Below are 26,956 nucleotides of genomic sequence, written 5' to 3'. Positions count from 1 at the left end.
TCAGGTATGACTATATAATCTCACTAAAACACTAGTAACACAATAAGCAGATAAGGGATTTTCCCGAATTATCATTGTAAATGTGTTTAATAACTTCTGAATCGCTCCCACTGCCCTCGTCTTTTTTTCCCCTTCTCGTTCTTCACGCTCACTATCTTCATCCACAAATCTTTCATCCTCGCTCAAATTAATGGAAGAATTGTCGCTTTCTTGGTCCGAATCGCTCTAGCTGCTGGTGGCCATGATTGTAAACAATGTGCGGATGTGAGGAGCTCTACAACCAGTGATGTCACGCGCAGATCGTCTTTTACTTCCGGTACAGGCAAGGCCTTTTTATTAGCGACCAAAAGTTGCAAACTTTATCGTCTATGTTCTCTACTAAATCCTTTCAGCAAAAATATGGCAATATCGCGAAATGATCAAGTATGACACACAGAATGGACCTGCTATCCCCGTTTAAGTAAGAAAATCTCATTTCAGTAGGCCTTTAAATGGAAACTATTAAAACGACTGTATGTCAACATGTGTTCAAAACCCAAAACCAGTGAAGTTGGCACGTTGTGTAAATGGTAAATAAAAACAGATTATAATGATTTGCAAATCTTTTTCAACCTATATTCAATTAAATAGACTGCAAAGACAAGATAGTTAACGTTCGAACTGGTAAACTTTGTTATTGTTTTGCATATATAAGCTCATTTGGAATTTGATGCCTGCAACAAATTTAAAGAAAAGCTGGCACAAGTGGCAAAAAAGACTGAGAAAGTTGAAGAATGCTCAAACACTTTTTTGGAACATACCACAGGTGACCAGGCTGATTGGGAACAGGTGGGTGCCATGATTGGGTATTAAAGCAGCATCCATGAAATGCTCAGTCTTTCAAAAACAAGGACGGGGCAAAGGTCCCCATTTTGTCAACAAATGCGTGAGCAAATTGTACAACAGTTTAAGAACAACATTTCTCAAACAGCTATTGCAAGGAATTCAGGGATTTCACCATCTACAGTCCGCAATATCATCAAAAGGTTCCAAGAATGTGGAGAAAATCACTGCACGTAAGCGGCATTGCCTAAAACCAACATTGAATGCCCTAGCCTTTGATCACTCAGGCAGTACTGCTTCAAAAAGCGACATCGGTGTGTAAAGGATATCACCACATAGGCTCAGAAAACCACTATCAAAAAATATGGCGGGTTGCTACATCTGTAAGTTTAGTTTAGTTTAGTTTATTAAGGATCCCCATTAGTCTACACCGCAGTGGAGACTATTCTTCCTGGGGTCCAGGCAAAAAACATCACACAATCACAAAACAAAAGATTACAATGCAGTACATGATTAAATAATAACATTTTGTAATACAAAAATAGCAATAACAAAGAACCAAAACAATTAATAATAACTTCGAGTTTGTATAATAATGTTCATACCAAAGATAAAAAGAGCAATATAAAAAATAGAGATATATTTTTTTGCAAAAAATAAAACGAAAAAGGACCAATGGCCTAAAATATACACATTAGTGCACCAAAGAAACAATAAGTAACGAAAAAGTACCATCCATCTATTTTCTACTGCTCGTCCCATAATCAATAAAAATCAATAGTCAATAAAAACAGTCACGTTATTAGGTACAATCTAGAACAGGGGTTGGGAACCTTTTTGGCTGAGAGGGCCATGAAAGCCAAATATTTTAAAAATGTATTTTTGTGAGAGCCATATAATATTTTTTAAACACTGAATACATCTTAATGCGTGTATTTTTAAGCAAGACCAACATTTTTAGAGTGTAATAAGTCTCCTATTATTTTTAACAACATTGTTATTCTTTATTCTTAAGCTAATAAATAACATAATTCTTACCATTAATGCGACTTCTTGAAATGCATGAGAATGTTTTATATTTTGAACATTATTTTTAACACTGTGATTACCAGAGGTATCATTCATTACTTATCGTTTATTAAGAAATGTCAGCTAAGATTTATCTGAGAGCCAGATGCAGTTATCTAAAGAGCCAGATCTGGCTCGAGAGCCACAGGTTCCCTACCCCTGATCTAAAAGTACAAGTTAAAACTCTATTATGCAAAGCCAGAGCCATTTATCAACAACACCCAGAAATGGTTCGCACAGTGGTAATGTACACCAAATTTTTTGTAATTTGTTGCTGCCAATATATTCTAAGTTGATGATTATTTGCACAAAAAAATGTTTTTCAATATTTTGTTTTTGCATTGTATTCAATTGAATATAAATTGAAAAGGATTTGCAAATGGAAGCTGCTTTTATACCCAATCATGGCAATCACCTGTTCGCAATTAGCCTGTTCACCTGTGGGATGTTCCAAATAACTGTTTGATGGGCATTCCTCGACTTTCTCAGTCTTTTTTTCTACTTGTGCAAGCTTTTTGGAAACATCTTGTAGGCATCAGATTCCAAATGAGCTAATTTTTGCATAAAATAAAGTTTTCCAGTTCGAACATTATGTATCTTAACTTTGCAGTCTATTCAATTGAATATAAGTTGAAAAGGATTTGCAAATTGTTGTATTCTGTTTTTGTTTACCATTTACACAACCTGCCAACTTCACCGCTTTTGGGTTTTGTACACACTGTACCGGTATATACATAAAAGCCTCAGTTTGAAGGGTTAACTTTTGTCTTTTAAAGTGCGATAACACAAAGCCAACAGACGAGCAGCGTAGCGCAGTAGCACATTCACGTCTGAAGCTGTTTTTCTTTGCAAGCACTGCAACCCACCACCATTTCAACAACTTCAAACACCAATGTTACCTTTTCTTGGGTAGGTTTGATAACATTCTCATTTATAGTCTGGCCTAACTCTGTGGCCTAGTTGGAAGTCAGAGGAAAGAGTTCACTTCAGTGAAACAGTTCAAGGCTGGTTAAGGAGTGACACTGAACAGGAAATGTTGGGTGTAATGGCTGAAAGACAGCTTAAGTGTATGTAAACGCATCTACCTTGTAAACAATGTATGGCGGTATGTAAAAAGACAAGTTCATTTAAGTGTGCTCTTGTCCTTTCTGCTTGATGAATGGTTTAACATTTGGAGACATTTACCATTTAACTATACGGAATAGAATTGAAATTGAAACATTTGCTTCAGACATTTAACTACCGTATTTTTCGGATTATAAGTCGCTGGTTTTTTTTCATAGTTTGGCCGGGGGTGCGACTTATACTCTGGAGCGACTTACGTGTGAAATTATTAAGATCAAATAACATTATTTATCTCATTCACGTAAGAGACTAGGCGTATATCAGCGATCGTCTCAAACACACGTCAACCAATGAAAATTTGGCGGGGGCGGGTCATGGCAGACGTGTATTGTGAAAAAAAAGATGCTACCTGCTACTACTTCCGTACCTATGAAAATTGATCAGGAGTGACAGATTGTTTGGTAAAGGTATAGCATGTTCTATATGTAGTAGTTATTTGAATGACTCTTACCTTTATATGCTAGGTTAACATACCAGGCACGTTCTCAGTTGGTTATTTATGTGTCATATAACGTAAACTTATTCAGCCTGTTGTTCACTTTTCTTTCTTTATTTTAAATTGCCTTTCAAATGTCTATTTTTGGTGTTGGATTTGATCTAATTTCCCCCCAAAATGTGACTCATACTCTAGTCCAGTGGTTCTCAAATGGGGGTACTTGAAAGTATGCAGGGGGTACGTGAGATTTTTTTAATATTCTAAAAATAGCAACTATTCAAAAATCCTTTATAAATATATTTATTGAATAATACTTCAACAACATATGAATGTGAGTTCACAAACTGTGAAAAGAAATGCAACAATGCAATATTCAGTGTTGACAGCTAAATTTTTGTTGGACATATTCCATAAATATTGATGTTAAAAATTTCTTTTTTTTTTTTGTGAAGAAATGTTAATAATTAAGTTGATGAATCCGAATGGATCTCTATTACAATCCCCAAAGAGGGCACTTTAAGTTGATGATTACTTCTATGTGTAGAAATCTTTATTTATAATTGAATCACAAGTTTATTTTTCAACAAGTTTTTAGCTATTTTATATCTTTTTTTTCCAAATAATTCAAAAAAGACCACTACAAATGAGCAATATTTTGCACTGTTATACAATTTAATAAATCAGAAAATGATGACTTAGTGATGTATTTTACTTCTTTATCTCTTTTTTTTCAACCAAAAATGCTCTGATTAGGTGGTACTTGAATTACAAAAAATTTCACAGGGGGTACATCACTGAAAAAAGGTTGAGAACCACTGCTTTAGTCCACTAGAGCAACTCATACGTAAAACTGTCAAAACATGTCAAGTTAACTCATGTGATTATTTACCAAGTATTTTAAGTCCACATGCTCGTTTTGTGGCGTTGCAGGTTGTTAAACGTTTGCATACGTCAGCACAAAAACTAGTAAGGAAACTCCAACTTGCGTGCTCCATGGCGGATTCCAGGTCAAAATGAACTATGGCGGGACTTCGCGTAAAACTGTTCTAAGGTTTTGAGCAAATAATGTGCATTCAAGTGAAACTTTTTTTTTTAATTCCTTTTGACAAAAAGTTAATTTATGTCCAAAAATTGGAAAGATTTTTTAAATTTAATTGAAATTATGCAAGTGAATAACGCCCTGTCATTATCAAAAATTCAAAAGTGTGGTTAATGTCTAAAATGATCATTTGATAGCATTTCTAATATAAAATCTATGACTAAACATTTCACGGCCACAATTTTGAGTTTCTTTCTCTACAAGCAAAACAATGGGAAGCAAATAACAAGACATTAAATTAAATATATAAATGTATACAAACATTGTGCAGATAAAACGTGTCATGCAGTCATGGCTTTCCAGGAAAATTATAAAAGACACTGAAAAACTACAGACATGATGCAGAAAAATATGCCATGCAGTCATTTCTTGCTTTACCGGTTCTGGGGGCGCCTTATAACCCCTTAACTACGTCCGGAGAAGGCAAAGAGATGTTAAAAAAGTAACAGTCAGTGCATCATGCTTTCACATTATATGGAAAGAGACAAAGATCAGCCTTTATGAAGGGCTTCTTCAAGTAAAGGCCGATTTCACAGGAACAGAAACACTACACGTTATCAGCAACCATTCCAGGCTTACCTTCAAAGTGGCTTGATTTGCCAGTTTCGACGTCTACGTGGAAGATGAGAAAATACGATGATTTCATGACGAAAGCAAGTGTTGTGTCAGCATTTTGTGCTCTTACGTTATCTTTTGCAATAGATGCAAACTTGGTGGCCCCGACAGTGAAGCTGCTCCAACCCTGCGAGAGAAAAGAGAAGGCATGGTTTCCTGAAAACAGTGCGATGTACAAAACGGTGACTTACTGAATAAATGGAGGACATGGCATTGTTGAGGAAGTCCTCCTCCTTCTTCTCCGGAGACACCGTGTTGCCAAAGCCAACGTATCGGTTCTCCTGGTTCCCGCTGTAACCCCCTCCACTGCAGGGACGTCAACAGTGACAAGGGTCAGGTAAAGAAGCAAACAAACAATCTTTGGTGGTGGTGATGATGAGGTTATCACCTCTGATAAGAGTTGACGTCATCACTAAGCCAGTCTTCGAAAGCTTTATCACCAGATTTGGCAGAGGTCGCTCCAGGCCCTCCAGACCTATATCACAGACCCAAACATTCACAATGTTAACTCATATCCACCGCACGGATGTTTCCTGCTGCTGATTCTCCATCATCTATGATTGAGATCAACCGATACAAATAGCCATCAATCCATCCATCAATCTTCTTCTGCTTATCCGAGGTCGGGTCTCAGGGGCAGCAGCCTAAGCAGAGAAGCCCAGACTTCCCTCTCCCCAGCCACATCTTCTAGCTCTTCCCAAGGGATCCTGAGGTGTTCCCAGGCCATCCGGGAGACATAGTCTTCCCAACGTGTCCTGGGTCTTCCCCGTGACCTCCTACCGGTTGGACGTGCCCTAAACACCTCCCTTAGGAGGCCTTCCGGTGCCATCCTGACCAGATACCCGAACCACCTCATCTGGCTCCTCTCCATGTGGATGATCAACGGCTAAAGTTTGAGCTCCTCCCGGATGGCAGAGCTTCTCACCCTATCTCCACCCGGCGGAGGAAACTCATTTTGGCCGCTTGTACCCGTGATCTTGTCCTTTTGGTCATAACCCAAAGCTTATGACCATAGGTAAGGATGGGAACGTAGATCGACCGGTAAATTCAGAGGTTTGCCTTCCGGCTCAGCTCCTTCCTCAACACAACTGATCGATACAGCGTCCGCATTAATGAAGACGCCGCAACGATCCGCCTGTCGACCTCACCATCCACTCTTCCCTCACTCATGAACAAGACTCAGAAGTACTTGAACTCCTCCACTTGGGGCAGGGTCCCCCCTCCAACCCGGAGATGACACTCCACCCTTTTCCAGGCAAGAACCATGGACTCGGACTTGGAGGTGCTGATTCTCATCCCAGTCTCATCCAGTGAGAGCTGAAGATCCTGGCCAGATGAAGCCATCAGGACTACGTCATCTGCAAAAAGCAGGGACGTAATCCTGCAGCCACCAAACCGGATCCCCTCAACGCCCTGACACCGCCTAGAAATTCTGTCCGTACAAGTTATAAACAGAATCGGTGACAAAGGGCAGCCTTGGCGGAGTCCAACCCACACTGGAAACGTGTCCGACTTACTGTCGGCAATGCGGACCAAGCTCTGACACTGATTGTACCGGGAGCGGACCGCCACAATCCGACAGTCCAATACCTCATACTCTCTGAGCACTCCCCACAGGACTTCTTGGGGTACACGGTCGAATGCCTTCTTTAAGTCCACAAAGCACATGTAGACTGGTTGGGCAAACTCCCATGCACCCTTAAGGACCCTGCCCAGAGTATAGAGCTTGTCCACAGTTCCACGACCAGGACGAAAACCACACGGTTCCTCCTGAATCTGAGGTTCGACTATCCGGCGTAGCCTCCTCTCCACTACACCTGAATAGACCTTACCGGGAAGGCTGATACCAATAGCGATCACATGTATTAACTGCACATCTTGGCCCTGTGATGAGGTGGTAAGTTGTCCAGGGTGTACACCGCCTTCTGCCCGAATGCAGCTGAGATAGGCTCCAGCGGCCCCTCGTGGGACAAGAGGTAGAAAATGGATGGATGGGTGTTTCAAGTTATTCATGGTGAATGCTATTGACAGATTAAGAGTATCAGCACCTCCAAGTCAGAGTCCACGGTTCTCGCCCGGAAAAGGGTGGAATGCCATCTCCGGGTTGGGGGGGGAGACCCTGCCCCAAGTGGAGGACTTCAAGTACCTAGGAGTCTTGTTCACGAGTGGGAGAAGAGTGGATCGGTGCGGCGTCTTCAGTAATGCGGACGTTGTACCGATCCGTTGTGGTGAAGAAGGAGCTGAGCCGGAAGGCAAAGCTCTCAATTTACCGGTCGATCTACGTTCCCATCCTCACCTATGGTCATGAGCTTTGGGTCATGACCGAAAGGATAAGATCACGGGTACAAGCGGCCGAAATGAGTTTCCTCCGCCGGGTGGCGGGGCTCTCCCTTAGAGATAGGGTGAGAAGCTCTGCCATCCGGGAGGAACTCAAAGTAAAGCCGCTGCTCCTCCACATCGAGAGGAGCCAGATGAGGTGGTTCGGGCATCTGGTCAGGATGCCACCCGAACGCCTCCCTAGGGAGGTGTTTAGGGCACGTCCAACCGGTAGGAGGCCACGGGGAAGACCCAGGACACGTTGGGAAGACTATGTCTCCCGGCTGGCCTGGGAACGCCTCGGGATCCCCCGGGAAGAGCTAGACGAAGTGGCTGGGGAGAGGGAAGTCTGGGTTTCCCTGCTTAGGCTGTTGCCCCCGCGACCCGACCTCGGATAAGCGGAAGATGATGGATGGATGGAGTATCAGTACAATATTCAAACTAGTTACTTACATTTCTCTTATTACACACAAGTGTTGGAGCAGAACAAAGTCAATAGTACACAATAACTAAACACAACTAAAAATACTATATATATTAGGTATTCAAATCCTTTTAGGTTTTGACATCATATGGACAAAGATAAGACTTTCTGGAGGAAAGTTCTGTGGTCAGATGAAACAAAAATGGAGCTGTTTGGCCACGATACCCAGCAAAATGTTTGGAGGAGAAAAGGTAAAGGGGCCCTTAAACCCAGGAACACCAACCCTACCGCCAAGCATGGTGCTCGTAGTATTATGTGCTGGGCCTGTTTTGCTTCCAATGGAACTGGTGGTTTAAATTGGACAATGAAAAAGGAGGATTACCTCCAAATTCTTCAGGACAACCTAAAATCATCAGCCTTGGGCGCAGTTGGGTGTTCCAACAGGACAATGACCCCAAACACACGTCAAAAGTGGAGAAGGAATGGCTAAATCAGACTACAATTTAGGTTTTAGAATGGCCTTCCCAAAGTCCTGAAGTAAATGGGTGGACAATGCTGAAGAAACAAGTCCATGTCAGAAATCCAACACCTTTAGCTGAACTGCACCAATTTTGTCGAGAGGAGTGGTCAAAAAATTCAAGCAGAAGCTTATGGATGGCTACCAAACGCGCCTTATTGCAGTGAAACTTGCCAAGGGACATGTAAGCAAATATTAACGTTGCTGTATGTATACTTTTGAGCAGATTTGCTCACATTTTCAGTAGAGCCATAATAAATTCATAAAAGAACCAAACTTCATGAATGGGTTTTTTTGTGACTAACAAGTATGTGCTTCAATCACTACATCACAAAAAAATAAGAGGTGTAGAAATGATTGGAAACTCGAGACAGCCATGACATTATGTTCTTTACAAGTGTATGTCAACTTTTGATCGTAAATTACGGAATATAAGCCGCCACTTTATTCCTACGCTTTGAACGTTGCAGCTTATAGTTTGTGGATTCTTCTTTGCTGAGGGCCACGTGGCAACCGGAAGTACAAGTGCCGTTCCCTCTTTTGCGTTTGTACTAGTATGGACTCTTTATTCATCACGCCAAGCAACGTTTTTAAGTTCTACAATATAACTAAAACAATTCTTACTTACTAAACCGTTCCATGTATGATGTCTGTAGTAGTGTTTCTTGTAATGTAATCAAGCTTGCATCATTAGCATTAGCTAATATGCTAACAAGTTTTTCGAGTGTCTGTGTTAGTATCATTAACTTACAATGTCATTCTTTTTGTATTGTTTCGGTTTCACAAATTCCTCCGTAAATTCCCCAAAACGTCACTGTTGAGTTATTGAGTCTGTTTAGCTGATTGGAGAGCTCGCTTCCGCGGCTAGTGGGTCCATGACGATGACTTCTGTTTTGTTGGATCCGCCGTTTTACTGCCATGTTACAAATTAAGGTATGTAGACACAAATTTGTAAAGTATTTGTGTAAATAACCTATTTTACAACGTATATATCTGCGGCTTATAGTCCGTGGGAAATTTTTTTTTCTTCTTTTTTCTGTTTTGTGTGATCAGCCGTTTTACTGCCATGTTATGAATTAACGTATGTAGATAAACATTTATAAAATATTTGTGTAAATAACCTATTTTACAACGTATATATATGCGACTTATAGTCCGGTGTGAATTATCTTTTTTTTTTTTTTCTTTCTTCTGATTTGTCCGATCAGCCGTTTTACTGCCATGTTACAAATTATAAAATATTTGTGTAAATAGCCTATTTTAGAACATACATATCTGCAGTTATCTTTTTTTTTTCTTTCTTCTGTTTTGTTCGATCAGCCGTTTTACTGCAATGTTACAAATTATAAAATATTTGTGTAAATAGCCTATTTTAGAACATATATATCTGCGGTTTATAGTCCGGTGTGAAATTATTAATTTTTCTTTCTTCTGTTTTGTTTAATCAGCCATTTTACTGCCATGTTACAAATTAAGGTATGTAAACAAACATTTATAAAATATTTGTGTAAATAACCTATTTTACAACATATATATCTGCGGTTTATAGTCCGGTGTGAAATGATTAATTTTTCTTTCTTCTGTTTTGTTTAATCAGCCATTTTACTGCCATGTTACAAATTAAAGTATGTAAATAAACATTTATAAAATATTTGTGTAAATAACCTATTTTACAACATATATATCTGCGGCTTATAGGCCGGTGTGAAATTATTATTTTTTTTCCCTCTGTTTTGTTTGATCAGCAGTTTTACTGCCATGTTACAAATTAAAATATGTAGATAAACATTTATAAAATATTTGTGTAAATAACCTATTTTACAACGTATGTATTTGCGGCTTATAGTCCGGTGTGAAATATATATATTTTTTCCTTTCTTCTGTTTTATTTGATCAGCCGTTTTACTGCCATGTTACAAATTAAGGTATGTAGATAAACATTCATAAACTATGTGTGTAAATAACTTATTTTACAACGTATACATCTGTGGCTTATAGGTCGGTGTGAAATGTTAATTTTTTTTTTTTTCTGTTTTATTTGATCAGCCGTTTTACTGCCGTGTTACAGACACCGCAAAAAAAAATAAGTAATTTCACAGTGTATATATCTGCACCTTATAGTCTGATGTGGCTAATATATCAAAAAGTATGTTTTTCTTCAAAAATTTTGTGAGTGCGGCTTTATAGTTGCATTGAGATAATGCATGATGAATTGTCATGGATGAGAGTTGGTGAAGAAATAGCTTGTAGTTTAATTCTTTTTTTTTTTTTTTTAAATCTATACATACTATAAACCTGCTTATCTGTATTCTCAGCTGTTGCTTGCTAGTGAACGTCACAACTATCGTACCAGGCTAGCCCTAAGAGGTGCTCTCACCCGCCTTAAACCCAAAAGTGATGTTTTGAAAAAGACTGTAATGTAAAGGGCAATCACTTACTGGAATCAACTTCCACAATATCTGATGTCAATCAACTGCATAGTGGGTTTTAAAAATAGATTAAGAGGAAAAGTATTGCCGAAAGAGATTATTCTAGATTGTACCTAATGTCATGACTGGTTTTATTGATTATTGACTATTTAATTGATTATGGGACAAGCAGCCGAGTGTGAAGCGACCGGAATGAGAATCAGCACCTCCAAGTCCGAGTCCATGGTTCTCGCCCGGAAAAGGGTGGAGTGCCATCTCCGGGATGGGGAGGAGACCCTGCCCCAAGTGGAGGAGTTCAAGTACCTAGGAGTCTTGTTCACGAGTGGATCCTGAGATCGACAGGCGGATCGGTGCGACGTCTTCAGTAATGCGGACGTTGTACCGATCCGTTGTGGTGAAGAAGGAGCTGAGCCGGAAGGCAAAGCTCTCAATTTACCGGTCGATCTACGTTCCCACCCTCACCTATGGTCATGACCGAAAGGACAAGATCACGGGTACAAGCGGCCGAAATGAGTTTCCTCCGCCGGGTGGCGGGGCTCTCCCTTAGAGATAGGGTGAGAAGCTCTGCCATCCGGGAGGAACTCAAAGTAAAGCCGCTGCTCCTCCACATGGAGAGGAGCCAGATGAGGTGGTTCGGGCATCTGGTCAGGATGCCACCCGAACGCCTCCCTAGGGAGGTGTTTAGGGCACGTCCAATCGGTAGGAGGCCACGGGGAAGACCCAGGACACGTTGGGAAGACTATGTCTCTCGGCTGGCCTGGGAACGCCTCGGGATCCCCCGGGAAGAGCTAGACGAAGTGGCTGGGGAAAGGGAAGTCTGGGTTTCCCTGCTTAGGCTGTTGCCCCCGCGACCCGACCTCGGATAAGCGGAAGAAGATGGATGGATGGATGGATGGGACAAGCAGTAGAAAAATGGATGGATGGTACTTTTTCATGACTTATTGTCTTTGGTACACTAATGTGTTTTTTTTAGGCCATTGGTTCTTTGTTTTATTTTTGCAAAAATATATATCTATTTTTATATTGCGCTTTTTATCTTTGCTATGAACATTATTATGTAAAGTCAAAGTTATTGTTTTGTTTTTGTGGTTCTTTGTTGTTGCTCTTTCTGTATTACAATATTTTGTTATTTGATCGTGTTGTACTGCATTGTAATCTTTTGTTTTGTGATTGTGTGATGTTTTTTGTCTGGACCCCAGGAAGAATAGTCTCCACTGTGGTGTAGACCAGGGGCGCTCACACTTTTTCTGCAGGCGAGCTACTTTTCAATTGACCAAGTCGAGGAGATCTACCTCATTCCTATTTATAATTTATATTTATTTATTTATGAAAGAGACATTTTTGTTAACAAGTTAATGGTGTTTAATGATAATACAAGCATGTTTAACACACATAGATTCCTTTCTTTCATGAAGACAAGAATATAAGTTGGTGTATTTGATTCTGATGACTTGCATTGATTGGTATTAGACAGTGGTGCTGATAACGTCCGCATTTTCAAATGGAGGAAAAAAAAAGTCCTCCTTTCTGTCCCATACCACATGAAAGTGGTTGGATTTGGCATCTCATTTGTCCAACTTGCATACTCGTTTTTAAACACTTTGTTATGAGAGTAGCATATGTGTGTGGCCCTTTAATGTCTGGCAGCAGGTGAGTGACGTCAGTGAATGTGCGGGTGGGCAAGCAAGTGAGAAAGCGGTCGCTGAGGGCGGGGGAGAAATACATTGGCATCAAATTCTGTAGCTTGCTAGCTTGTGCACGCTAGCTTTCTGAGACTCTTATTTTGTTAACACAGGCATGATGAAACAGGTCTTTTATGGTGAAGACAGGAACTGTGTTGTCGGTCTTTAGAGTTTTGACAGTAGGTACGGAGTCTCTAGAAATAAAATGTGTTTCTCTGCGTCCGCCCTGTCAGTGATTTTTTTCTTAAATATGAGCTCGCAGCAGCCAGCGTCATCTCACAAGATCCTCGGGTGCCGAGAATGTCAAACAACTGACGAAAGTGAAGTCTTGGTATGATTGATGATTGCTCATTTTTATGTATATTTTTTAATGCCTGGCTTGAGATCGACTGACACACCCTCCGAGATCGACCAGTCGATCGCGATCGACGTAATGGGCACCCCTGGTGTAGACTAACGGGGATCCTAATAAACTAAACTAAACTAAAGTCTGGTAATTCTCCTTACTCTTACCGATGGGAGGATGAAAGGCTGGTCTTGGGCTGAGGTGATGTCCAATTTTTGGCAGATGATGTCTCTAAAGACCACTCCTTTCCTTCTGCTAAAGTTGCAACCTGTCATACACAAGAGGATTGTAAAAAAAAAAGAATGATAGAACTATATCTGTATTCCTACAAAATGTGCATTTTTTATCTTCCTCAATATTAGTTACTGTTAGTTTCAATTTTTTTAGTTGAGGGTTTTTTTTGAATGGTTGGGAATGCCACGAAAAAAGTGACTAAGACAAGACTCACCTTGTCTCTGAAGAGCGCGGCAGCTCGGCTGTTATACTTCTCCTGCAAGGTCCAGTTGGGATTGTAATCGTCTTGGAGTTCCAGAAACAAATGGAATTTGCCATTCCCGCCTGCTTTCATTTTCTCCAGCTCAATATCTTTCCACTTGTCCATGGTGACCGAACGCACAAAACTGTCAAGTGAAGAGAAAAGTTCATCACTTAGGTTTATTGTTTGGAATTAACAAATAACTATGAGTAATCTTTCATCCTGGTGTTTCAAATCCATGTTTAACAACCGTTAGGTTCAAAGTAGGCATGCATCATTTTCTACCATCTAAAATGGCGTATCCATTTGATTCAAATGATTAACTTCTTTATTAAGGGGAGTCAAGGCCACCTTGTTTTCGTTGTGTCTGAATTACTCTTTACCTGAGATGAACTCCCAGGCCCCTGTGTTTTCCAGAGCATTCCAGACAGATCCAGATCCCGTAGGTCACGCTTACCCACTGGGGGTTGAAGGCCCCGCACTCAAAGCACAGCTGTGAATTAGGAAAGACGCATTAGATCACAGGTTTTAAATTAATCGTCATTGAGGGCCGCATGGCAGTAATGGCCGTTCGTAACAGTAGATGAAATTCAATGTATTCAATGCCTCATGATATTATCACACAGTTGCTGATGCATTTGATTCTTTAACATACAATGTGATGATAACTTGCTTTGAAGTCATAAGCAGATATGTAGGTATTTCTTTTGACAATTTGGGGGTGAATATATGTTAATATAATGTTATGGACATCAATCAATCAATCAATCAATGTTTACTTATGTAGCCCTAAATCACTAGTGTCTCAAAGGGCTGCACAAACCACAACACAAACCACTACGACATCCTCGGTAGGCCCACATAAGGGCAAGGAAAACTCACACCCAGTGGGACGTCGGTGACAATGATGACTAAGAACTTTGGAGAGGACGAAAGTAATGGATGTCGAGCGGGTCTAACATGATACTGTGAAAGTTCAACCCATAATGGATCCAACACAGTCGCGAGAATCCAGTCCAAAGTGGATCCAACACAGCAGCGACATGATTATTGTGTTGCCAACTTGGCCACTTTGTCGCTAAATCTGGCGACTTTCCAATCCTCTTGGCTACTTTTTTATTGTCAACAACTACCAGTGTTGGTTTTGTGTGTCTCGGAGACTATGTTTTGTGTGTCTCGGAGACTTGGTTTGGAGTGTCTCGGAGACTTGGTTTGGAGTGTCTCGGAGACTTGGTTTGGAGTGTCTCGGAGACTTGGTTTGGAGTGTCTCGGAGACTTGGTTTGGAGTGTCTCGGAGACTTGGTTTTGCGTCTCGGAGACTTGGTTTTGCGTCTCGGAGACTTGGTTTTGCGTCTCGGAGACTTGGTTTTGGGTCTCGGAGACTTGGTTTTGCGTCTCGCAGACTTGGTTTTGCGTCTCGCAGACTTGGTTTTGCGTCTCGCAGACTTGTATATGCGTCTCGGGAGACTTGTATATGGGTCTCGGGAGACTTGTATATGCGTCTCGGGAGACTTGTATATGCGTCTCGGAGACTTGTATATGCGTCTCGGAGACTTGATTTTGCGTCTCGGAGACTTGATTTTGCGTCTGGGAGACTGGTTTTGAGCGTCTCGGGAGACTTGTATATGCGTCTCGGAGACTTGTATATGCGTCTCGGAGACTTGATTTTGCGTCTCGGAGACTTGATTTTGCGTCTGGGAGACTGGTTTTGAGCGTCTCGGGAGACTTGTATATGCGTCTCGGAGACTTGTATATGCGTCTCGGAGACTTGTATATGCGTCTCGGAGACTTGTATATGCGTCTCGGAGACTTGTATATGCGTCTCGGAGACTTGTATATGCGTCTCGGAGACTTGTATATGCGTCTCGGAGACTTGTATATGCGTCTCGGAGACTTGTATATGCGTCTCGGAGACTTGATTTTGCGTCTCGGAGACTTGATTTTGCGTCTCGGAGACTTGATTTTGCGTCTCGGAGACTTGATTTTGCGTCTCGGAGACTTGTTATTGCGTCTCGGAGACTTGTTATTGCGTCTCGGAGACTTGTTTTTGCGTCTCGGAGACTTGTTTTTGCGTCTCGGAGACTTGTTTTTGTTTTTAGGTCTCGGAGACTTGTTTTTGCGTCTGGGAGACTTGTTTTTGCGTCTCGGAGACTTGTTTTTGTTTTTAGGTCTGGGAGACTTGTTTTTGCGTCTGGGAGACTTGTTTTTGCGTCTGGGAGACTTGTTTTTGCGTCTGGGAGACTTGTTTTTGCGTCTCGGAGACTGGTTTTGTGCGTCTCGGAGACTGGTTTTGTGCGTCTGGGAGACTGGTTTTGTGCGTCTGGGAGACTTGTTTTTGCGTCTGGGAGACTTGTTTTTGCGTCTGGGAGACTGGTTTTGTGCGTCTCGGAGACTGGTTTTGTGCGTCTCGGAGACTGGTTTTGTGCGTCTCGGAGACTGGTTTTGTGCGTCTCGGAGACTGGTGTTGTGCGTCTCGGAGACTGGTGTTGTGCGTCTCGGAGACTTGTATATGCGTCTCGGAAACTTGTACATGCGTCTCGGAGACTTGTATATGCGTCTCGGAGACTTGATTTTGCGTCTCGGAGACTTGATTTTGCGTCTCGGAGACTTGATTTTGCGTCTCGGAGACTTGATTTTGCGTCTCGGAGACTTGATTTTGCGTCTCGGAGACTTGATTTTGCGTCTCGGAGACTTGTTATTGCGTCTCGGAGACTTGTTATTGCGTCTCGGAGACTTGTTTTTGCGTCTCGGAGACTTGTTTTTGCGTCTCGGAGACTTGTTTTTGCGTCTCGGAGACTTGTTTTTGTTTTTAGGTCTGGGAGACTTGTTTTTGCGTCTGGGAGACTTGTTTTTGCGTCTGGGAGACTTGTTTTTGCGTCTCGGAGACTTGTTTTTGTTTTTGCGTCTGGGAGACTTGTTTTTGCGTCTGGGAGACTTGTTTTTGCGTCTGGGAGACTTGTTTTTGCGTCTGGGAGACTTGTTTTTGCGTCTGGGAGACTTGTTTTTGCGTCTGGGAGACTTGTTTTTGCGTCTGGGAGACTTGTTTTTGCGTCTCGGAGACTGGTTTTGTGCGTCTCGGAGACTGGTTTTGTACGTCTGGGAGACTTGTTTTTGCATCTGGGAGACTTGTTTTTGCGTCTGGGAGACTGGTTTTGTGCGTCTCGGAGACTGGTTTTGTGCGTCTCGGAGACTGGTTTTGTGCGTCTCGGAGACTGGTTTTGTGCGTCTCGGAGACTGGTTTTGTGCGTCTCGGAGACTGGTTTTGTGCGTCTCGGAGACTGGTTTTGTGCGTCTCGGAAACTGGTTTTGTGCGTCTCGGAGACTGGTTTTGTGCGTCTCGGAGACTAGTTTTGTGCGTCTCGGAGACTGGTTTTGTGCGTCTAGGAGACTGGTTTTGTACCTCTCGGAGACTGGTTTTGTGCGTCTCGGAGACTGGTTTTGTGCGTCTCGGAGACTGGTTTTGTGCGTCTCGGAGACTGGTTTTGTGTATCTTGGAGACGTTTTTGGTGTCTTGAAGACTTTCTTTGCATCTTGGAGACATTTTTGATTCTTGGTGACTTTTTTTAGTCTTGGTGACTTTTTTTGCGTCTTGGTGACTTTTTTTGCGTCTTGGTGACTTTTTTTGCGTCTTGGTGAATTTTTTTTGCATCATTACGTATATGTATTGTTGCATTCGAACAACTGTATTGTTGATAATAGAGGTAAATTATTGGTATTGTTCATTATCAATAGTGCTATTTCTATTGGTATTTGTATTGCTCCATTTGTAGTGTAATAATGTTGATTATCATTTCTGTATTTTATTTTTTTTCGCTAACTGCTTCATTGCTATGTCACACCCCGCCTCGGATGAAGGTAATGTAAACTTTGCAAACCAAGGATGCCAAAGGTCAAACATTGTCAGTGTGGGGTCAAACTGTCACAGCTATCACTTTTACCATCATATTTGTACATATCCTATTTGCTGATGTTGCTCTATTGTTTTTGTTGTCTCTGTCTTATCCCCCTCTTGTCCCCATAATTTGCCCCTCTGTCTTCTTTTTTTTCCCTTTTTCTATCCCCTTCTGCTCACCAAATGACAATATATAATCATTTAACAAAGTCAAATACAAATAAGGCAACAACAAGAGAAGTATCCCGCACTTCTGTTTTGTAAAGTACATTTGTACAGCCGATATGGGCATCCACATCAACTATTTGATTTGCCTGAGAAACTGGAGAGGACAAAACAAAATAAAAAAAACTTTTTTTTCATCTTGATCTGAATTAGATCAATATCCAACTAAATGATTGCCCTGGGGTCACTGCCAGTGCAATGTCATGCAATCATTTGATTAGATGGGGAACTTTTTTGATAGGAATGAATACAAAGAGGAAACGTCAATAAAATAAGCTCTGTTACTCAACAGTACATTTATGCATGCGATAAAGACAAGTCAAAGAAAAAAGCCCATTAATTGATGCTATCACTCCGACAAGGGAGCCTACATGGGTCTACTGGTTATGGCAGTATGAAGTTATCAAACAATATTATCAGTTATGGTGTAATAGCATACAGATAAATATATCTCAAGGCGTTTCCCTCTTATTATGACCTGGCAAAAACGATGCAGCAACATTATCTTTCTCCCGCTCGCACGCAACACACCTGCAACCTGGCAACGAGGGCTGCACGATAAAAATACACGTCCAGGTTTTGATTGGTGCGATTACGTAACCGCCGTCATCGGCGTTTGAGTGACAGACACGTTGGCCGATCGCAATTGCTGAGCCTCGGCTTTTAAACATGGGGGGAAGAGGTCTCATTTCCAGCATAAATCTCAGCACCTGGGCGCATTCATTTAACAGTAGAATTAACTGAATACAGTGAGCCCGCTTTTCACTCGTTCACAATCTCGGTGGAGAGCGAGACCCACGCACAGCTAGTGAAAAGTGCCACAAAGTAACACAAATTAGGAGGAAGAAAATATGAATAAAAAGCTGAACGTTTCGTTGTGGGAAATTTCAGCTTCATATTGGATGGGCGATATGAGCTCATCGACACGGACGAACGAGCAAGAATGCTGTGATCACATGATGGCGACAACAAAGAAAAGACAGCGTTTTTTCAAATGTGAAAACATTTACTTGAAAGGGGAAATTAACTTTTTGGGGAATTTTCCATATTAGAGATGTCCGATAATGGCTTTTTTGCCGATATCCGATATTCTGATATTGTTCAACTTAGGGCTGGGCGATATGGCCTTTTTTTTAAAAATCTCGATATTTTTAGACCATTTTGCGATATACGATATATATTACGATATTTTGCCTTGGCCTTGAATGAACTCTTGATGCATATAATCACAGCAGTATGATGATTCTATGTGTCTACATTAAAACATTCTTCTTCATACTGCATTAATATATGCCACTTTTAAACTTCCATGCAGTGAGGGAAATCACAACTAAGTCAATTGACCAAAAGTGTATTTTTTAAAGTTATTAAGCAATGGCACAAACATTCAAGTCATTTCCAAAACATAAAGTGCACGATTGTCAGAGACATTTTAAGTGTCGAATAAAAATGAGCTGCATAATAGGAAATCAAATAGTATTCGTCCTTCACTATGTGGTAGGTTACTATGGACGTTATGAAATTCTCTTCATTCTCTAGCGAGTGACTTTTCAAATGATACTACATGTTACTACTTTTTGTAGCAACGCTTTTGCCCCACACTTGACAAAGTACGGTTGTCTGTTCGACATATTCCCACTTGAAGCCAAACCACCGACAGGCGATGGACCCCCTGCGGTTTTTATTGGGAATTAAGTCTTCCTTCATTTGTTACCAGATCCGCACCTTCTTTCTCTCGTATTCCCAGTCGTACGGCTACGTTAGCAGCTAACGTAGCCCAGTCTGCTACCTCTCTGCTGGGCGAGGGCGTAAACGTATGTGACGTATGACGTGACAGTAAGTGACGTGTGTAAAAATGTGCGCCTGCTTGTCTGTGAGAAGGAGAGACAGGAAAGAGTGACAAGAGCCTGAAGTGTAATGCCCCCAGCTAAAAGCAACTGCGTGAGAACGTATCCTCGAATATTACGATATAGTCATTTTCTTTATCGCACAGAGACAAACGTGCGATATATCGTATATATCGCCCAGCCCTAGTTCAACTCTTAATTACCGATTCCAATATCAACCGATGTCGTGGAATTAACACATTATAATGCCTAATTTTGTTGTGATACCACCGCTGGATGCATTAAACAATGTAACAAGGTTTTCCAAAATAAATCAACTCAAGTTATGGAAAAAAATGCCAACATGACACTATTGAAGTCACAAAGTGCATTATTTTTTTTTAAACAAGCCTCAAAACAGCCAAGCAAATGAAGGTTGAGATGGGGGGTGTATATTGAAGCATCCCAGAAGAGTTAGTGCTGCAAGGGGTTCTGGGTATTTTTTTCTGTTGTGTTTATGTTGTGTTACGGTGCGGATGTTCTCGCAAAATGTGTTTTGTCATTCTTTGTTTGGTGTGGGTTCACAGCGTGGCGCATATTTGTAACAGTGTTAAAGTTGTTTATACGGCCACCTTCAGTGTGACATGTATGGCTGTTGACCAAGTATGCATTGTATTCACTTGTATGTGTGTGAAAAGCCGTAGGTATTATGTGATTTGGCCGGCACGCAAAGGCAGAAACCGATACGAATAATTTCCTATATCACATATTAACGCATTTAATCGGCCGATAATATCGGCAGTCCGATATTATCGGACTTCTCTATTTAAAACGGAATAAATTTACATATGCATTAAAATGTGTTTTCGTTTATATTTTTTTTGGTTATGAATTAAGTAACATTTATGACACATTTTTCCAAGACACCATATAAAATGTGAGATCTAACAGGATAATGCGTACATTTATAATTTGTTTTCAAAACAGTTACAAAAAAGTGGGAACCCAGTTTTATGACTTGATTTTTAAAAAATTCCTAACGCCAACACTGATGGTGTGGTATTTATTTGCGCATCAGAGATCCATGTGTGTCTTGTTTGGTGTGCAGTTAATTCACATTAAACCTTATAATATTTTGTGCGATCTTGCCGTATGAACAACTCAATTAACTACCATATATAGACCGGCTCAGTTGACTTACATTATTTTCTTCTTGGGTTCTAACTTCCTTCAAAACTCTTCTGGTCCTCGGACTCGCCATGTTGACTCACTAGAAGCAAATGGTACAAAACAATATTGTTACTGATTGTTAACTGTTTCATTTGACATTATAAAACCCAAAACCAGTCAAGTTGTCACGTTGTGTAAATGGTTAATAAAAAAAGAATACAATGATTTGCAAATCCTTGTCAACCTATATTCAGTTGAATACACTGCAAAGACAAGATATTTAACGTTTGAACTGCAAACTTTGTTAATTTTTGCAAATATTAGCTCATTTGAAACTTGATGCCTGCAACATGTTTCAAAAAAGCTGGCACAAGTGGCAAAAAAAACCTGACAAAGTTGAGGAATGCTCATCAAACACTTATTTGGAACATCCAACAGGTGAATGGGCTAATTGGGAACAGGTGGGTGCCACGATTCGGTATTAAAGATGCTTCCATGAAATGCTCAGTCATTTACACAAAAGGACGGGGCGAGGGTCACCACTTTGTCAACAAATGCCTGAGAAAATTGTTTAAAAACATTTCTCAACCAGCTATTGCAAGGAATTTAGGGATTTCACCATCTACGATCCGTAATATAATCAGAAGATTCAGAGAATCTGGAGAAATCACTGCGCGTGAGCCAAAATCCAACATTAATTGCCTGTGACATTCGATCCCCCAGTCAATACGGCATCAAAAAGCGACATCATTGTGTAAAGGATATCACCACATGGGCTCAGGAACACTTCAGAAAACCACTGTCAGTAACGACAGTTGAATGCTACATCTCTAAGTGTGAGTTCTAAAACTCCACAATGCAAAAGCCAAAGCCATTAATCAATAACACCCAGAAATGCTTCGCTGGTCCTGAGCCCATCTAAGATGGACTGATGCAAAGTGGAAAAGTGTTCTGTGGTCTGACGAGTCCACATTTTAATGTTTTTGGAAACTGCGGACATTATGTCCTCCAGACCAAAGATGAAAGAAAAAACAGTCGAGGGTTTTTGATCAGATTTTTTGGATTTTATATATTTGATTTCAAAGTATGCAAAACACAAGAGCAAGCCTGATCTAATACAGTGCTTTAGCCTTAGCATCCATTATAACAAAATGAAAACAATGGAGAATAAAAAGGAAAAACAACAAAACCAAAAGGAGCAATGAACTTTCTTTCTTCTTCTTTTTTTAACATATTTGAAAAGGAGGGAGAATAAGTTTACACTTAGGGTCACCACTTTGTGAACAAAATTTCTCAACAAGCTATTTATTGCAAGGAATTTAAGGATTTTACCATCTAAGGCCTGAAATTCCATCAAAAGGTTCAGACAATTTGGAGAAATCACCGCACGTAAGCGGCAAGGCCTAAAACCAACATTGAATGCCTGTGAGCTTCGATCCTTCAGGCAGTACTGCATCAAAAACTGACATCAGTGTTTAAAGGATGTCACCACATGGTCTCAGGAACACTTCAGAAAACCACTGTCAGTAACTACAGTGGGTCACTACATCTTTAAGTGCAAGTTAAAACTGTACTATGCAAAGCCAGAGCCATTTATCAACAACACCCAGAAACGCCTCCGGCTTTACTGGGCCCCAAACTCATCTAAGATCGACTGATGCAAAGTGGAGAAGTGTTCTGTGGTCTGACCCGTCCACATTTCCAATTGTTTTTGGAAAATGTGGATGTTGGACCAATAGGCGCAAAGTTCAAAAGCCAGCATCTGTGATGGTATGGGGTGTATTAGTGCCCAAGGCATGGGTAACTGTGAAGGCACTATTAATGTCATAAAAATAGTTTTATAGCTTTACAGTGATGAATATGAATACAAAATCCAAAACCAGTGAAGTTGGCATTTTGTGTAAATGGTAAATGAAAACAGAATGCAATGATTTGCAAATCCTTTTCAACTTATATTCAATTGGACTACAAAGTCGATATATTGAATGTTCACACTGAGAAACTTCATTTTTTTGTGCAAATAATCAATTAAATGGCAGAAAAACATTGCAAAAAAGTTTTTTTCTATCACTGTATTACATGGCCTTTCCTTTTAACAACACTCAGTAAACGTTTGGGAACTGAGGAGACCAAATTTTAGGGCTTTTCAGGTGGAATTTTTTCCCTTTCTTGCTTGATGTAGAGCTTAAGTTGTTCAACAGTCCGGGGTCTCCGTTGAGGTATTTTACACTTCATAATGCGCCACACATTTTAAATGGGACACATGTCTGGACTACAGCAAGGCCAGTCTAGTACCCGCACTCTTTTACTACGAAGCCACGCTGTTGTAACACGTGGCTTGGCATTGTCTTGCTGAAATAAGCAGGGGCGTCCATTATAAAGACCTTGCTTGGATGGCAACGTGTATTACTCTAAAACGTGTATGTACATTTCAGCATTAAAGGCCTACTGAAACCCACTACTACCGACCACGCAGTCTGATAGTTTATATATCAATGAGCTATATAAGTAAACATTGATTGATTGATTGATTGAATGATGAAATATTAACATTGCAACACATGCCAATACGGGTTAGTTTACTAAATTGCAATTTTAAATTTCCCGCTAAGTGTCCTGTTGAAAACGTCGTGGAATGATGACACTTATGTTGACTCGTGCTTGTGACGTTCTTGGTTGGAGCGAACATTTTAGCCCAGCACCACTCACGGCTAAAAGTCGTACGATTTAATCGCATAATTACACAGTATTTTGGACATCTGTGTTGCTGAATCTTTTACAAATTGTTCAATTAATAATGGAGACTACAAAGAAGAATGCTGTTCGTGGAAAGCGGTGGATTGCAGCTGCCTTTAGCAGCTTTAATATGGAACAGAGCGGTCAAACGAACATGTTTCTCTACCACATGTCAACAGGCAGGTTTCGGTGAGAAAATTGTGGCAATATGTCGGCTCTTACCGGAGACATGAGCGGAGTTTGCGTCCTCCTGCAGCAGCTGTCAAAAAGGCAGCTGTGACTTTTTTGGCTACTCCATACGGCTTCCCTCAGAGACACTGGTGGTCACCACACCCCTTCGACTTTCAGGTATGACTACACAATCTCACTAAAACACTAGTCACACAATAAGCAGAAAAGGGATTTTCCAGAATTATCCTAGTAAATGTGTATAACAACATCTGAATCGCTCCCACTGCCGTCGCCTTTTTTCCCTCTCTAGTGCTTCACTCTAACTTTCCTCATCCACGAATCTTTCATCCTCGCTCAGATTAATGGGGAAATCGTCACTTTCTCGGACCAAATCGCTCTCGCTGCTGGTGGCTATGATTATAAACAATGTGAGGATGTGAGGAGCCCTACAACCCGTGACATCACGCGCACATCGTCTGCTACTTCCGGTACATGCAAGGCTTTTTTATTAGCGACCAAAAGTTGCGAACTTTATGGTCGATGTTCTCTACTAAATCCTTTCAGCAAAAATATAGCAATATTGCGAAATGATAAAGTATGACACAGAGAATAGACCTGCTATCCCCCGTTTAAATAGGAAAATCTCATTTCAGTAGGCCTTTAACATTGCAACACATGCCAATACGGCCGGGTTAGCTTACTAAAGTGCAATACCGGCCTTATTGGCATGTGTTGCAATGTTTTAAAAGAACATTCATACACACATGCCATACTACAGTGGGGTAAAAAAGTATTTAGTCAGCCACCGATTGTGCAAGTTCTCCCACTTAAAATGATGACAGAGGTCTGTAATTTTCATCATAGGTACACTTCAACTGTGAGAGACAAAATGTGAAAAAAAAATCCAGGAATTCCCACTGTAGGAATTTTAAAGAATGTATTTGTAATTTATGGTGGAAAATAAGTATTTAGTCAACCATTCAAAGCTCTCACTGATTGAAGGAGGTTTTGTCTCAAATTCTCAGGATACATGGCCCCATTCATTTTTTCCTTAACATGGATCAATCTTCCTGTCCCCTTAGCAGAAAAACAGCCCCAAAGCATGATGTTTCCACCCAATGCTTCACAGTAGGTATAGTGTTCTTGGGATGCAACTCAGTATTCTTCTTCCTCCAAACACAATGAGTTGAGTTTATACCAAAAAGTTCTATTTTGGTTTCATCTGACCACATGACATTCTCCCAATCCTCTGCTGTATTATCCTTGTGCTCTCTGGCAAACTTCAGACGGGCCTGGACATGCACTGGCTTAAGCAGGGGGACACATCTAGCACTGCAGGATTTGATTCCCTGTCGGCGTAGTGTGTTACTGATGGTAACCTTTTTTTACTTTGGTCCCAGCTCTCTGCAAGTCACTCACCAGGACCCCCCGTGTGGTTCTGGGATTTTTGCTCACCGTTCTCATGATCATTTTGACCCCACGGGGTGAGATCTTGCGTGGAGCCCCAGATCGAGGGAGATTATCAGTGGATAATTGCTCCCACAGTTGATTTTTTCACACCAAGCTGCTTGCCTATTGTAGATTCACTCTTCCCAGTCTGGTGCAGGTCTACAATTATTTTCCTGGTGTCCTTTGACAGCTCTTTGGTCTTGGCTATAGTGGAGTTTGGAGTCTGACTGTTTGAGGCTGTGGACAGGTGTTTTTTATACAGATAACGAGTTCAGACAAGTGCCATTTATACAGGTAACGAGTGGAGGACAGAATAACTTCTTAAAGAAGTTACAGGTCTGTGAGAGCCAGATATCTTCCTTGTTTGAAGTGACCAAATACTTATTCTCCACCATAATTTACAAGTATTTTTTTTTAATTCCTACAATGTGAATTCCTGGATTTTTTTTTCACATTCTGTCTCTCACAGTTGAAGTGTACCTATGATGAAAATTACAGACCTCTGTCATCATTTTAAAGTGGGAGAACTTGCACAATCGGTGGCTGACTAAATACTTTTTATACTATGTGTACACAGGTGAATAGTGCATTCTTATTTGTAACAAGTGATCATTTTTAAAAACTCAAATACGCCTTTATGGTCGTGTTTTTCCAACCGGAACGTTCCCTAAAGAAGCTAAACACACATTATGTTAGTACTTGATGAATAAAAAAAATATCGTTATTGATAATATATTGACGTGTTTGACGGACCAGCAAGATGTGATTTGACACCGTGACTAAAACTAGCCGCCGCGCTAGCTCGGCAACCCTTACCTGTTTACGTGGCTCCCCCGGGAATTAAAACTAAACGTGCGTTTCAGAGAGCGAGCGGATAACAAGTCCACAGATGATTTTGTTTTTTTCGCTGGAAACGTACGTTTGGACTGGAGGAGAGTGTTCGGAGGGCCGAGAGAAATGAAGAATAAATGGACTGCAGTGCTGTGTCAAACACCGGCAGCCATGTTCCTGTTTGCATACGTGGGCACCGCAATGCATGCCGGGAACACATTACTTTTTTTTGTTTTCCTTTTTTATGTGTTTGCAGAAGCTAGATGTTTGTTAACATCGATGTTTTTACGTGTGAAACATTTTTAACAAAAATAGGATTTTTTTTTTTTTATGTACAAAACCCGTTTCCATATAAGTTGCGAAATTTTGTTAGAATATAATAAACAGAATACATTACTTTACAAATAATTTTCAACCCATATTCATTTGAATAGGCTTCAAAGACAAGATACTGGATTTCCTTGAATTGCCGCCGGGGCGCTAATTAATTTAAAACCTCTTCTCACTCCTGCACTTTCCAAAAGATTGCGGTAAAAGTAAGCATGCGCTAATTATTTTAAAACCTCTTCTCACTCCGGCACTTACCAAAGGCATGCAGTAAAAATTTGAGTGTGATGTAAGCTTGGACCTTAAGTCCTACTGAATAGCTCTTAATCTTCTTCCCTTTATGCAATTTCAAATTACCGGTATTGAAATCTGCCTCCTCCATTTTGAAAATGATGACAGGGGAAGTGTCACTCAAGTTTGACCAGGCAATAATACTAAGCATGCGCTAATTATTTTGCGAAGCGAGTTTGACCCGGCAGTAATTGAAAGCAGGCGTATACTATATGTCCTGCGGCAATTTAAGGAATTACGTTATTTGAATTTAAAACTGATAAACGTTTTTTTTTTCGTGCAAATAATCATTACTTTAGAATTTGATGCCAGCAACATGTCAAAAAGAAGTTGGGAAAGGTAGCAATAAATACTGATAAAGTTGAGGAATCCTCATCAAACTCTTATTTGGGACATCCCACAGGTGTGCAGGCTAATTGGAAACAGGTGGGTGCCATTATTGGATATAAAAACAGCTTCCATTAAATGTTAAGTAATTCACAAACAAGAATGGGGCCAGGGTCACCACTTTGTAAGCAAATTGTCGAACAGTTTTAGAACGTTTCTCAACGAGCTATTGCAAGGAATTTAGGGATTTTACCATCTACGGTCCGTAAAATCATCAAAAGGTTCAGAGAATCTGGACAAATCACTGCACGTAAGCGATGATATTACGGACCTTTTGAACCCCCAGGCGGTACTCCA

General features: G+C 40.7%; 1 protein-coding gene across 8 annotated transcripts in view; it reads right to left on the bottom strand.

The window, feature by feature from the left end:
• arfgap1 (ADP-ribosylation factor GTPase activating protein 1) overlaps positions 1-25,866 on the bottom strand; it is a 37,364-nt gene extending 11,498 nt beyond the window's left edge. For 3 of the 8 annotated variants that reach the window (XM_061922566.1, XM_061922569.1, XM_061922570.1), the window contains exons 1-9: positions 25,640-25,852; positions 20,499-20,567; positions 13,738-13,847; positions 13,328-13,499; positions 13,047-13,147; positions 5,554-5,640; positions 5,357-5,471; positions 5,236-5,292; positions 5,130-5,162 (exon numbers count right to left, since the gene is read on the bottom strand). In XM_061922566.1, the coding sequence (XP_061778550.1) occupies positions 5,130-5,162; positions 5,236-5,292; positions 5,357-5,471; positions 5,554-5,640; positions 13,047-13,147; positions 13,328-13,499; positions 13,738-13,847; positions 20,499-20,558 (735 nt within the window). In that variant the 5' untranslated portion in view covers positions 20,559-20,567; positions 25,640-25,852. Of the gene's footprint in view, positions 1-2,789; positions 2,847-4,928; positions 4,959-5,129; positions 5,163-5,235; positions 5,293-5,356; positions 5,472-5,553; positions 5,641-13,044; positions 13,148-13,327; positions 13,500-13,737; positions 13,848-20,498; positions 20,568-25,639 lie in introns of all 8 variants that reach the window. The other 5 variants (XM_061922563.1, XM_061922567.1, XM_061922564.1 and 2 more) reach the window with 4 other exon arrangements.
• Positions 25,867-26,956: the final 1,090 nt, after the last annotated feature.

The sequence above is a fragment of the Nerophis ophidion genome, linkage group LG16 (genome assembly GCF_033978795.1).
Source record: "Nerophis ophidion isolate RoL-2023_Sa linkage group LG16, RoL_Noph_v1.0, whole genome shotgun sequence".
NCBI lineage: Eukaryota > Metazoa > Chordata > Actinopteri > Syngnathiformes > Syngnathidae > Nerophis > Nerophis ophidion.
The sequence above is the reverse complement of the archived record's forward strand: the minus strand, read 5'-3'. Positions and strand labels throughout refer to the sequence as shown.